At 41.7% G+C, this 12722-nt stretch overlaps 1 protein-coding gene across 3 annotated transcripts in view; it reads right to left on the bottom strand.

The window, feature by feature from the left end:
* The window catches only part of MIDEAS (mitotic deacetylase associated SANT domain protein), a 91044-nt gene that overhangs the window by 3214 nt on the left and 75108 nt on the right, over positions 1–12722 (bottom strand). For 2 of the 3 annotated variants that reach the window (XM_075614288.1, XM_075614287.1), the window contains exons 4-12: positions 11620–11965; positions 10406–10472; positions 7637–7770; positions 6622–6725; positions 5635–5710; positions 5114–5202; positions 3970–4122; positions 2511–2702; positions 641–819 (exon numbers count right to left, since the gene is read on the bottom strand). In XM_075614288.1, the coding sequence (XP_075470403.1) occupies positions 641–819; positions 2511–2702; positions 3970–4122; positions 5114–5202; positions 5635–5710; positions 6622–6725; positions 7637–7770; positions 10406–10472; positions 11620–11965 (1340 nt within the window). Of the gene's footprint in view, positions 1–640; positions 820–2510; positions 2703–3969; positions 4123–5113; positions 5203–5634; positions 5711–6621; positions 6726–7636; positions 7771–10405; positions 10473–11619; positions 11966–12722 lie in introns of those variants that run through there. The other variant, XR_012803851.1, reaches the window with a different exon arrangement.

Below are 12722 nucleotides of genomic sequence, written 5' to 3'. Positions count from 1 at the left end.
ATATTTTTAGGGGACCTCTGAATGGGGAACGGTTTGTCAATCAAGTATTTTCTGTACCTGTCTCACCCCTTCCTTAGAGAACCAGTAAAGACTGTACAAGCACAAGCTGAATAAACAGCGAAATCACACAGAGGAGAGCAGCCGGGGGAGAGCAGGGAGAGGAGAGACGCCGGGGGAGAGCAGGCAGAGCAGAGGAGAGGAGGGCAGGCAGAGGAAGTCAAACCCCTCCCAACAAGAACTTTGAAAAATAAATTTGAAATGCGTATAGCGATCAGAATTAGTTAAACATCAATTACCCAGATGCGAGCTCCTAAACATGTCCCTGGAATTAGTTCACTTTGGTCCTAGTAGGGGGTGCGCCTTTAAAGTGCCTAAAATCATCAAAATATCTCTTTCATATCACTGCCTTTCCTTTTAATCCCATATTGTAACAATCTTAAAATACATTGTACACCATTTCAACTTCCATGTGACAAGTTCATGGGCTGGTCCCATTGTATTCTTGTACTTCAAGCACAGACCAATCATTTCCAAGTTTATTAAATCAAAAAGGGTATTGCAATGTGGAAAAATATTGGGTATTATACATGTAATAATATCTAATTCAACGAAACAAGCGCCCCACTGATGTCACGCTTACCTGCCACATTTTTTGCATGGAAAGTTGCCTTCTTGCTCTTGTGTTTTGCTTAGTTCTTCCGGTTTCTTTGTTCCATCTGGAGGAAATTTCTTCCGTGGTCGCCTTCCCCTGGGTTTCGGTGCCTTTTCTGGCACCTTTGTGTCGGGTTCTTGGTTTCTAAGGATCAGGGTCACATTGGCCTAAAGCAAAAAAGCATACAGTAAATTAATCATTTGGTGCAAAGATGTGCAACATGTAATTAACTCTGCTTAACATCATCATTCAATTAGGACTTATTAATGTTAACATTTTATGTAATTTCTTCGGGGGACCAGGTTTATGTCTTTTTAGACCTGAGGATTTGACACTTAGTAGAGTAAACACTAGCAATACATGCTAAACTTGATGCATTGTATTATCTGCACAAACTAGCCATTCAGCAGCGCTTCACATTCAATATTATAAATGTATATAACGTGCTTGTGGAAATTAGCATTTATATAAAAATCACCTAAATGCCAGGCTTGTGAGCGTCAAACAGACCATGTGTTAGAATCCAAGGATAGGGTCAGCTGTGCACTGCTGACCGTATCCTGGGATCACACAAATTGCTATTTCATTGCTGGCAGCACGCCAAAAGGAGTCAAGAATTTCTCATATCCTGTGAGTACTATGCAATACCAAGGTTGCTCACTTATCATCTGGGATTTATATTCTGCATTGTGATTTGCTTCATACACTCACTCTGTGGTTACTCTGTGTAAGTGGGGTGGAGAACAGGTCGGGCTGGTCGAACACATCTGTCCCTATTATCCATAAACCCCCATTTGGAGAGAAAAATGTTGTATCTTATTTTTCAAATAAACTTTGAGTGAGATTATTATCACACACTACTGTCAAATCAGGTTGACTGAAAGTTTCTGAACACCTTGAATATAGAATTCTATTTCTTGGACCCATATGGGACTTATATTTGCTATCAAACATAACCACTTTGATGGTATAGCAATTACAGAATAATCAGACATTACTACAATAATTAAACAGGCATCAACGAGTACAGATGGGAAGAACCTGGAAGTTCATTAAAACACTATACCTCCTTAGATGGGTAAATTGAATACGCATTGAACTGAAACCACTCACTCAACAGCTTCATTAACACAATACATTGTAAGGGCGGATGTTAAAATACTAAAGGTTATGGCTAAAACATAGCTAGTGTTGATCTATTCGTTATCTTACTATGGGCTTATAGGGGTCCTGTATGTTATGGATACCAGTTAATTATTAAGGCATAATAAAGTTCAACTGTTACCAATGTGTACATCTTGTCACTGGTCCCATTATTCCTTTCAGGTTTACGTTGTATGCAGTATATCTAAGAAATGCACATGGTGCATATTTCTATATCCAACGTGGATACATATAAGATTCATACTTCACTGCTAAATTCTCCAATTATTGAAAAATATATGTCAAGCTGTTAAAAAGTATTGTCCACCCCCCCCCCCCCAGAAAATATTATTTAAAGCATCCCGAGCATAGCAGCATTTATTTGCCCAGCATGTATGAGCCCCCAGTGCAAACTGAATACTCTATACTTGTGGCGTTAATCTATTATCACCTGAAGCGCCCTAGGAACATGCACCACGGTGAGGAGCATTCATGTCCCATTGAAGGGGTTATTTCTCCATCTTCAATTATAATATTAGCACTAGAAATGTTAAACTAGGAGGTTGCTGTATGGCTGAGCGCCTTCATTTCCTTTCCAATGCAAGGCTGCGCGTCACCGTTTGCATTGCAGTACCGGTGAGAACCCACACAGCAATGTGCGGGCACTAGGTAGGAAGAAGCAGCAAGTTTGTGGCAGCGAGGGGAGATGACTTACTATTTCACTGGGTTGTAGGGTTTGTGTGACCTTTGTTGGGGGAGTTGCCCGCCTCTTATCTTCTTCCTCCTCTTCTAGCTTCACCTGCACCTTTATCTCCTCTGCCTCCTTTGCTGGGGGCGGCGGTTCTGTGGCTTCTTCTCTCAGCACCTCTCTTCTGGGTGGGATAACAGGTGCAAGTCGATGAGAACTCTTGCAGACAGAACAGGGAAAAGTAAGAAGCTGAGCTTTCCCCGAGGGGGGTTTTGGTTCCTACTCGAGCAGGGGTTAAGAGTATTTTCAGTTGTTGCTAGTTTTATTTCCCTGCTCGGAGGAGCTGCAAAAAGGGATGTTTGGCAACAGTCGGACTACAGCAGGCAAGCAACATTGCAACAAAATACTGCCATTCAAAGGTCTTACAAGATTCACAACTGATCAAGGACTCATGATGAGTGTAACAAAAGGGCTGTGCAGAACAAGTCCAGGTATTACCAACCCGTTCCTGCTGCAGAGAACTGCTTAATGCTACAGTCGTCAGTGTTTCTGCTGTGTACAGCTCATACGCAACTTACCCATTTTAAACTTGTAGTTAGGGCAGTGTATAGACGAATATAATGTGATATACAGCGTAGACAATTTTCTTACATAGAGTAGTATATATTATAGCAGAATAGGATAGAGTTATAGGATAGCATTGTGTAATAATGTGTATATTCAAATCATATGTGCCTTAAACACTAAAGCGTTTTGTTTCCTCTCCCCTTGTCTACAGAGAATGACAAAGTAATTGGGGAATCCCAGATTAATGACTGCTGCATTCACCCACTGGGAGAATAGCCAGTTCCTCTACATGCAAAAGGATTCAGAGATTTAAATGTAGTTGAAAGCCTGCTAATAAGGACACTGCCACCACCCAGGCAGGTTTGCGTGTAGGGATGTCCGAGTGCTAGTGTATTGGTATTTTACTGCCAAGTATTTTTCAAGGATTAACTGCCCAGTCATTAGAAGAACTCCAGCTCCTAACACCTTGGCACAGACTTAAGATCAACATGACTAGGGACAGCAGATGTGAAACAGGAGCTCTCCCTGACCTTCAAACAGTGGCTGCCATCTCACCGACACTCCCTCCTACTTAAACACTAACAATATGCAGGAGCTGGCATAGAAACTCTTGGAAGCCATCCAGCTGCTAAACACCCATGACACTTAATACACTGTACAGCTCGACTCCTCGGGTGGTGGCTAGAGGAATGGCTGGTGCAGTTACAGGACATCACGTTCCCCTGCACTGCCATATTATGAGAGGCAAGGGGAGTGCCTGCCATTATCATCCCCTATGAAATGCTGAAGCTCCTGACATTTGCAAGTCATACTCTGAGGAATTGAAGGTTTAAACCCCTCAGCAAAACTCCTATATCAGAGACGTTCCACAAGCACTCGCAACAGAACTTGGACGCCAGCTTTAATAAAACGTCAATACCTTAATGTCAACTTCAGAATCTTCCCTGGGGTTTTTCTCATCTGCTGTGGCCTCCACATCTCCAAAGATTAGCATCCCGTTGCGGCCGATCTTCACCTGCTTTTTGTAGGTGTAGTAAAACTCTACACATTGAGCCACTGTCTTTGTTTTTATCTGGAAGAAGCAAAGACAGTCCAGTTAGAACACACTCACACAATGGAGGACATTCACCGGTTTATGGGGTAGATTTATTAAAGTGCATATAACATATGATCATTTCCACAGGATCACACTTTCATTAATCTCCCCCAATATGCGCTACCTCTAAAGCAGAGAGATAACCAAGGCCAAGGAATATTGCAGTCATTTAAATATGGGTCATTCTAGTGACCTTCAGCGTCTGCCATTCTCAAAGCCAGTTCTTCAATGAGCGAAGTCTCAACGGATGGAGAATGGTAGGTGTGCAAAAACTTCAGGTTATATTAAATGCTACGTATTGTTGTTGGCATCAAACAGCAGATGATTTATAGCGGATCACGATGTTGTGGTCCACAAAATCTGTTTCTGGACACTGAATGCTGCTGTGTGATGGCTCCAACAGGTTAATAGGAGTATAATGAGAGAAGCTCACTATTTACTTCACTAAAATAAAGCTCAAAAACTACAATAATCTATTCTAAAGGTTAACAATTAAAATCATTCTAGACAAATTGGTCCTTTTTTTTTTTTTTTTTTTTTTTTTTTACGAAAAGCAGGTCAATTTTAACATTTCAACCAAAAAACAAAGAATATCGGAGACTATGAAAACAAGTAGTAGTAGATGCACTGAACAGCCCACTAGCAACTGAGCTATAAAGTTTAAATCCAGGACAAGAATTAAAAAATGCAAAGCACGGGATAAGCATAAAAGAAACACACAGGGTTTGGAAACACCGAATCAGCCGTAGATCCAGCTGTGCGCTGGGAACATGATGCTCATCTGCGGCCCGTAATTCTGTGTTTCTGTGGCCTGTATTTATTGTGCTTTTAATCCGAATGACCAGCGCTAAAATCTTCCCAAACCTGGGGACGGCCGCTTCACAGCAAATGCATTGATATTCACATCCACGCGTTTATGTCATGGCGCGTGCTGCGCAGAGAGAGACGCAGCATCGCTGCCACTTACCAGCTTCTGCACCAGCAGAAAGTCTTTCTTGTAGATCGCCATCCCTTTGTTAAACAGCTTCTTCTCCGAAACAGTCCATCTATCCGACCCTGAGAGGAAGGACAACTACACGTCACTCCAGGTGATCTTTGTCAGCGACTGGACTAAGCGATACAAAACAAACTTGGAGCAGCAGTAACCTTCAATAAGGTAGCCCGGAATTCCAATAAATGTGACTAATCGTACCAACAGCACTGGGGGTTTTTTTTTTTTTTTTCTTCAAAGAAATGTATTTCTTAATTAAAATGAAAAGTATTCAACACTTGTCCCATCTCTGGTCTTGTGTTTCTTTGTTCCTTAGAAATAGTATGGTACATAATAAATCCAGCACACCGTTGTTATATCTCCAAAGCACTAGGGTCCAAATCAAGTATAAATAAAATAAAAGCAACAGAACCAGGCAGAATCCCTATAGATGGTTGGTTAAAATGAGACCCATGTATTATTTTATTGGAGTTATAATGTCTGCTTCTTCTCCCTACCTGAGTAGTGGTAGTCGGCCAGAGGGTGGTTTCTATTCCTTCGCTGTTTTTTCAGAAGCAGCTTGGTCAGAGCAGCCTGATTAGAAAACGTACACAGATATACAACAAGAAACAAAGTACATGTTAGTGAATACTTTTTATAGTACTCTCGTCACTCCTTATGTCTATTTTTAGGTTTTACTTGGTTACACTTGTAAATTAAAACCTTCAGGGGTAGTTTCACGAATGTACAATACACACAATCGTTTGAATGGCTGTTCTGACGTCATCATAGGCATGAATCGCATTGAATTGGGCCTTATTTACAGTGACCTTTGTTACAATGAGTCTCCAGGTATAGCCCCATAATTTGCAGGCTCCATATAATGGTGTTCAATAATTTTTTTATTCCCAATGTTTACCTTCTAAAGATACATCTTTTTGCAAAGGTGAATAATTAATATTTGTCAATCTGTTACTAATTATTCAGACAACAGTTAGGGGGGGGGGGGGTTCCCCAATGATTTGCAGCACAAGGGATAAATGTAACCAATTTAAAGGACGAGGTCTTGTGATCACGTCAATGCTCTGTGAAGTAGAAGAACAGGGTCTGAGTGCCAGGGCCCATGTACTCGTGATCTCCTTGTGATTCCAACAACAAACACTGCATTTCTCAGACCTTTGTGAAAGGAATTACACGCCATGTGCAGCTCAGTGCGCCCGATCAGCAGCATATAAAAATATATTATCATTATTAAAATGTGAATGTCTGCAATGGGCAAGGTTCAGCAATTTAAAAGTGGGACCCGTCTTAGAGCTACCATAAAGACCCGAAGGGACATATTTACTAAGTGGTGCTAATACATCACACCAGTCCATTCAAGTAAATGAGCAGTAAGTCGTCTGCAGGCGCTCCAGGTGTCTTGGCATAGCACGTCTAGTAAATCTGGGCCAAAATAGGTACCGCACTGTAAGTCCTTGTGAGCATAAGAGAGTTATACCCCTTACCACTATGTTCCCCTTGGCCTCATGAAGGTAATGAAGTGTCAGCTCCTGATTGGTGCCTCCTCCCGGCATTATGCTGGAACATGCCGCAATCAGCAACTCTTCCACTATCATTCAAAAAGAGTGAGACCAATAAGAACCCAAAGTCCTCCTAACTGCTGTGCGTTCAGACGGATTTATTTTCTCCCCATAAAATAACTCATACTCTATCTTCAACATCCTCATCTCGCACAAGTGTGTAAAAAGCAATTTACTTTACTTGTAAAAGAAAAATCTCCTGTACAATTTGGAAAAATGCCAAAAATATAAATTCCAAGACTCCCGCGCGTGATGCCGCGCATTTGAGCCATAGCTCCCTTCTGTCTCCGATCATGCGTAAAGCGCTGCTTTGCCAGGCTCGCGGGCAATAAAAAGGATTAATCTGCAGACTAGCTTTACTTTGTGTCTTCATCATGGGGAAGATCTGGAGGTGATTGAGGGGAGCAGTCAGCCCCCCAACATTTCAAAACGAATGATTATCCTGGAATAGGATTGTGTGTATATCTTTATTATTAATATAGTGTACTCAGTGCGTTACAAAATAATGACAATCTCTTGCCCTTTTAAACACCTGTCCTAGATACTTGGTTGGTTCAATAAAAATGTTTTTTTTTTAATTTTATTAAAATTTCCTTTTTTTCAGCCTGATTATATTGTATTATGAAATTCTCCAGCAGATATTTTGGCAGAATAGTAATCTAATGATTACAGTATTTTGCGCAGTCTCTCAAAGATGGCTCCTGAATATGCTTGGTAGTAGAACTTCGGTAACCCTACATGAGCTCTTACAAATTGCCTAAAACAAATTGTCAATGAAATAGACTATTTTTCGCATTCCAACATTTAAAAATCCAGAACCTGGAATTAAAGTTCAAAGTCACATTTTTTGCCCCCCTTACAAAAAAAAAAAAAAAAAACGGATATGGTTCCCCAAGTGTGCGTCTCAACTTTGCCTCTTATCCCCTCTGTCTGTACTCACCCTTTCCTTGGCTGTTCCCCGAATCCTCCCACGGCCACCACACCAGATCAGCTTTGTACTTCTCAGCACTTGCTAAGGATCCGTCTCGGAGATCGGGAATCTCTGCCTGGAACCGCGAGCCAATGTTAATACGTCTGCGGGGATGAGAAGACAAGCGAGACCTTGCGTCACACGGCCGAACTAAAAGCTCACAGAGGGGATAGGAAAACGAGCGACTTCGCACCAAAGAAGTCTCTGAAAACATTCTGTCCACATTTTCATGGATCCAGTGGCTTAGTAATAATAATAATAATAATAATAATAATAATAATAATAATAAGGGATGTCTTCCTAATGCAGGGAGACATTGATAAAATGTACTTAATTTTAACTTTATTTTACTAGCTCCTTAGTAGGCGATACCAGCACAAATACTATTCCTTTTTTCTTTGACAACTAGGTGTCAGTGTTGCTTCACTCAAACAGCTCATTGTGTATATACACACACAGTAGATATATAGATGTGTAGGTACACACGCACATTTCATGAAACAAATAACATAATCGCCAGGAGAGAGAAACTGAAAGCTATAGATGTGATTTTGAAAAAAAATACTGCCTTATAATACACAGAAAATAAGCAGGAAGTTTGCAGCATTTGAACTGAAGTGTGCGAGGATACAGGGCCCTAAAATTATTTCTACTTAGGCCTCTATTGCAACAGCACCTCTTCTTTAGACATCCACATCAATGCTATTAAATAGTAATAGGATGTACAGCTGTATCCACAGGAGAGACAAAGCTAGGGCAGGTAGGTGTCCCTTCCACTCCTGAACCACTCCCCTCTATGGGCCATCAGAGCCTTCGGTGAGAACACATCCATAGGCGAGCTACATGCAGAATATACACAGATGGGGCCACAGATCGATCACCTTTCCATGGGCATCACTTCATAAGGAAACATTTCTAATGCCACCTAACAATTCCAATCTGACTGTCCTTTCAGAGGAGCCAGTGGGGGAGATATTTTTCCCTATAAAATTTATTATTAATTAAAACAGTCAGCAGAAGAAGAAAAAAAAAATGAACACACACATCCCTATCTGTGTGTTGCCTTCACAGTCTTCACATACCCTCCTTAGCGCTGCTGCTTTATTTAGGGAGCACTGTTACAGCGACAGAACGCGGGAAACACGTCACATCACACCTCCTCTGGGAAAATGTGTTTCAAGGCGAGTTACCACTTAGAACTCAGGCCGGATCCACAAAAGGGTGCTAATCTTTACACACCGGTACTCCCATTCATATGAGCTGAACACCCTTTTGTGGATCTCACCCTAAGTGTGCTAATAGCAGTAATAAGTAGGACGCATTAAAATCTTTGTTTGGAGCTTCTGCATTGTGTTACTGCCCCCTTTGTCAATGAAGGGGTTAACTATAGATGGCACTTAACTTCAAGACCTAAGGGCAAATTCCTTTATGAGAACATACACAGGAATGTACCCTCCAAACACATTTTTTATATACGTAGCTGAAAAATCGATCACATTTTAATTTCTCTAAAACATTGTAAACGATTACATTTAGAGATGTGGGCAAATATCTTCACGAGTAACTTAAATTGTATTATTCCAAGTCCTGTAAAATTGCAGGCCGCATATACACCATGCAAGCCGGGCACAAGCAGGACCGCTGACGGCGGGGGGGGGGAGGGGGAAACTGCCAGGCACAAGCAGGTCCACCAACAGGGGGGGGGGTTTAGACAGCCGCGCACAAGCAGGACCGCCGACGGGGGGAGACAGCCAGGCACAAGCAGGACCACCAAAAGGGCGGGCGGGGGGACGACAACCTGGCACAAGCAGGACCCCCGACAGGGGGGGGACAGTCGGGCACAAGCACTACAGGAGGTTGCTGGGATTTTGTGTTTAGTGGTCAAAGGGAAGTCTGGACACACTGGAATGAATATTTACATTTTAGAGGCTCTTATTTAGGAACTACAGTGAAGGTTGCCTTATATATTGCGTATTTGTCATGTATCTCAATGTGAAACAGGTGAATGAATTGTTTAATAAGAGTGATTACAAAACAAAATGTGACAAATCAAAGTAGTTTTATATCATTTTCAAACTTTAGCCTGTCAAACTTTCTAACCTCTGGTTTAGGGCGAGTTTAACAGTCTGATCTCGGCCTTATTCTTCCTTGAACTAGTTCTCAGTGAGTAAGCATTCGTAAATCGAATCTACTTCTGGGATTGAGCAAACAGGCCGGACGGACCCCCACCCTCTCCCCCCGAGTCTATGTTAATGTAACCGAAAGGATACTTTTCAGACTCTCAAAACAGACTTCAAAATGTATACTTTGATTTTCTTAAAAGCAAATCTCAGTCATTTTACTGGTATTAAACCCACCAACACTGCCCTTAACGCCCGTAGGTCCGAAGTTGGACTGCACATTTAAAGTTTGTGATAGGCCTTCAGACCTCTTCTGGCCATGCCACCAAAACAAAGGGCTCTCTAACCTGCAGTAGGAAGTGATTGTAAAAACAGGCAAGACTTGTGCAAGTTGCAATCCGGACCTGGTGTCTCCTGATGTTCAATGGAGAGGACATGTCGAATATAGAGAAAAAGAGGGTGGGCAGACACGCAGGGCTTTCTTCTCAAATGGTTTTGTACTATGTCGCCCACATGATCTCACATTGACAAGGTCTTTTTTATTTTTTAATTAGAAGGTCGACAGAGAGAATTAATCCGTTAAAGCCAGAGCTGGGATTGGCTTTCAATGCAGACTTACGGTTCAATGCTAACAGGAGTCGCGTCTCCAATCGCAGTGAGCACAGGCGGCATGTCATCCCCGCTATCTGCAGAGAGAAAGCAATTCCACCCTTACTGTCAAGGCACAGATTATATTTCTTTAAATATTTATATTTTTAGCAACAGCACATGCGCAAGTCAGGCTATCTATCCCCTATACGGCAAAAAAATACCCGGGCGCCATCTCAATGTGCAGTGTGAAAATAAAGTATAGTGTATATTACAATCTGTTAAGGGTATGTTACCCTTTAACCTCGTGATGCTCTCCTATTGCTCTGACCCCAACAGGGTCATCCAGGACCCTTAATGGTATAGAGACATGGAGAGAAAAAAAAGGGGGAGCACAGGGTGAGGGATGATATGATATCAGTGACGAAAGATGATGACTCCTGACAGGTGTTCTGTTTGGTATATTATACCCAAACAGATCTCCTGTCTGGAGTGTAGTGAAAGGGTGATGTTAAAATCTATTAAAATAATAGAGTGTCACTTACACGGCCCTGTGCTCCCCCCCTTTTTTTTCTCCATATCTATCCCCTATGCAGTAACACAAAAGGATTGCCGAGGTTAAGGGGAATCTCCATGCAACATTCATTCTTGCAGACAGTCTACTTATATCAGTGTCCTACAAAGAAGACTATTGCAGTGACTTTATTTTAGATGGATTTGTTTATGGCTTCAAAGGGTGCACACAACTTTACCTTGTTCTTGTGTGTATAATTATTTATTGTAAGACTTCTGCATACGACGAGACATAACGCCATAAAATACAAGAGGTTACGCAGACACAGGACTATCCCATTTACCTTTCTAATTGTGTAGTGTCTTAAAGCGCTATAACTTATGGCTTAGCATCGCTTAGTAAATATGGTCCAAATTGTTTAAAAACGGCTGTATTCACGCTTAAGACGCGATGTACAAACCTATATAAAATAGTAATTTCTAATATCCTTACTTGTAACATTGATGTCACCGAGTAAGGAAATATGCAACAATGAATGTAGTACAGATTCCTAACGGACACCTCTGCTTTCTGCTTCTCTTGAATCATAACTCTGTACTCTTATTTCCCACCCAGTAATAAAAGGAGAGGTTTCATTGTCCAAGTGAATCGACTTTGCGGTGCACTACTGCTTAGCATCATAACACAATCTGGGCCTCAGTCTCATCGTGATAACACACAAAGATACTTACTGGACCTCAGCAGGGATCGCGTGGAGCTCTTCGGGGTAATTGGGGGAGGCATTGAGTGGGCACTGGCAGACATGATAGCATTGAAGTAAAGTCCGGAGCCCCCACGTACGGGGCTAAGGATGGGAGGGGGGGTGTAGGGGGGCAGCTCAAAGTTTCGGTCACAGAGGTGATCAGACACACGCACGGGTGAACGGAGGTGGCTCTGGTATGGGGTAATGTTAGAGTACACAACGGGGACAATGAAGGTGCCAGCCTTTGGAGGGATAAACAGAGGTTCAGGTCTTGGCCGTTGCTTGGGCTTCCGGGATGGGGTTTGCCCTTCTTCCGATGGGGAGGTTTCATTGACCTGGTGGGGGAAAGTGAAAGCTATTTGTCTGAAAAACCCAGATAATAAAATATTACATATACCTAATACAAAGTAAACCTCTTTAGCCCCTTCTTGTGTTTGAGTGTGTGGCACTGTGCATGCAGGACGCCAAGAGGCTGCTTTACATGCTGCTCTGTGAATAATGCAAAGATACACACTGCTCTCCACTTTGCATGTATGCAGTGCTCTACAATATGCACACACCCCTCACGCCTGTGCAACTCCTCAAATAACGTGTGCTGCCCAATGTATAAACTAGATGGGGAAAAAACGCTCAAAAAGCAGAATTCTTCATTGTATACAATACATTATGTTTTATTTACACCCAAATCATGAAATGTTGTGTATAAATAAAATTAAATTGTATGTATTGTGTGAAAAGTTTAGTTGTCAGAGTTCAAGAATTAAATTCTTGGAGGTCCCCTTTCTCGTTCCAAGAAGAACAAATGATCACGTTTTCTATAGGACCAGAAAATATACTACGCACGTATCTGACCATGGTTGGACATACTGTATTGATCATTACCTCCACTAATATACCATGAGAAATTATTGGCAAGCACCAACGGTGTCCACGGCTTTTTCTCCTGGGGGATCAAACTCCCTGATCTTGCAGTAAGTGGCCATTGGATCATCAGAGAACGGCCTTAATGCTATTACTATTATTATTATTATTAATGCTATTACTATTATTATTATTATTAATGCTATTACTATTATTATTAATGCTATTACT

This window comes from Ascaphus truei, chromosome 9, assembly GCF_040206685.1.
Source record: "Ascaphus truei isolate aAscTru1 chromosome 9, aAscTru1.hap1, whole genome shotgun sequence".
Taxonomy (NCBI): domain Eukaryota; kingdom Metazoa; phylum Chordata; class Amphibia; order Anura; family Ascaphidae; genus Ascaphus; species Ascaphus truei.
The sequence above is the reverse complement of the archived record's forward strand: the minus strand, read 5'-3'. Positions and strand labels throughout refer to the sequence as shown.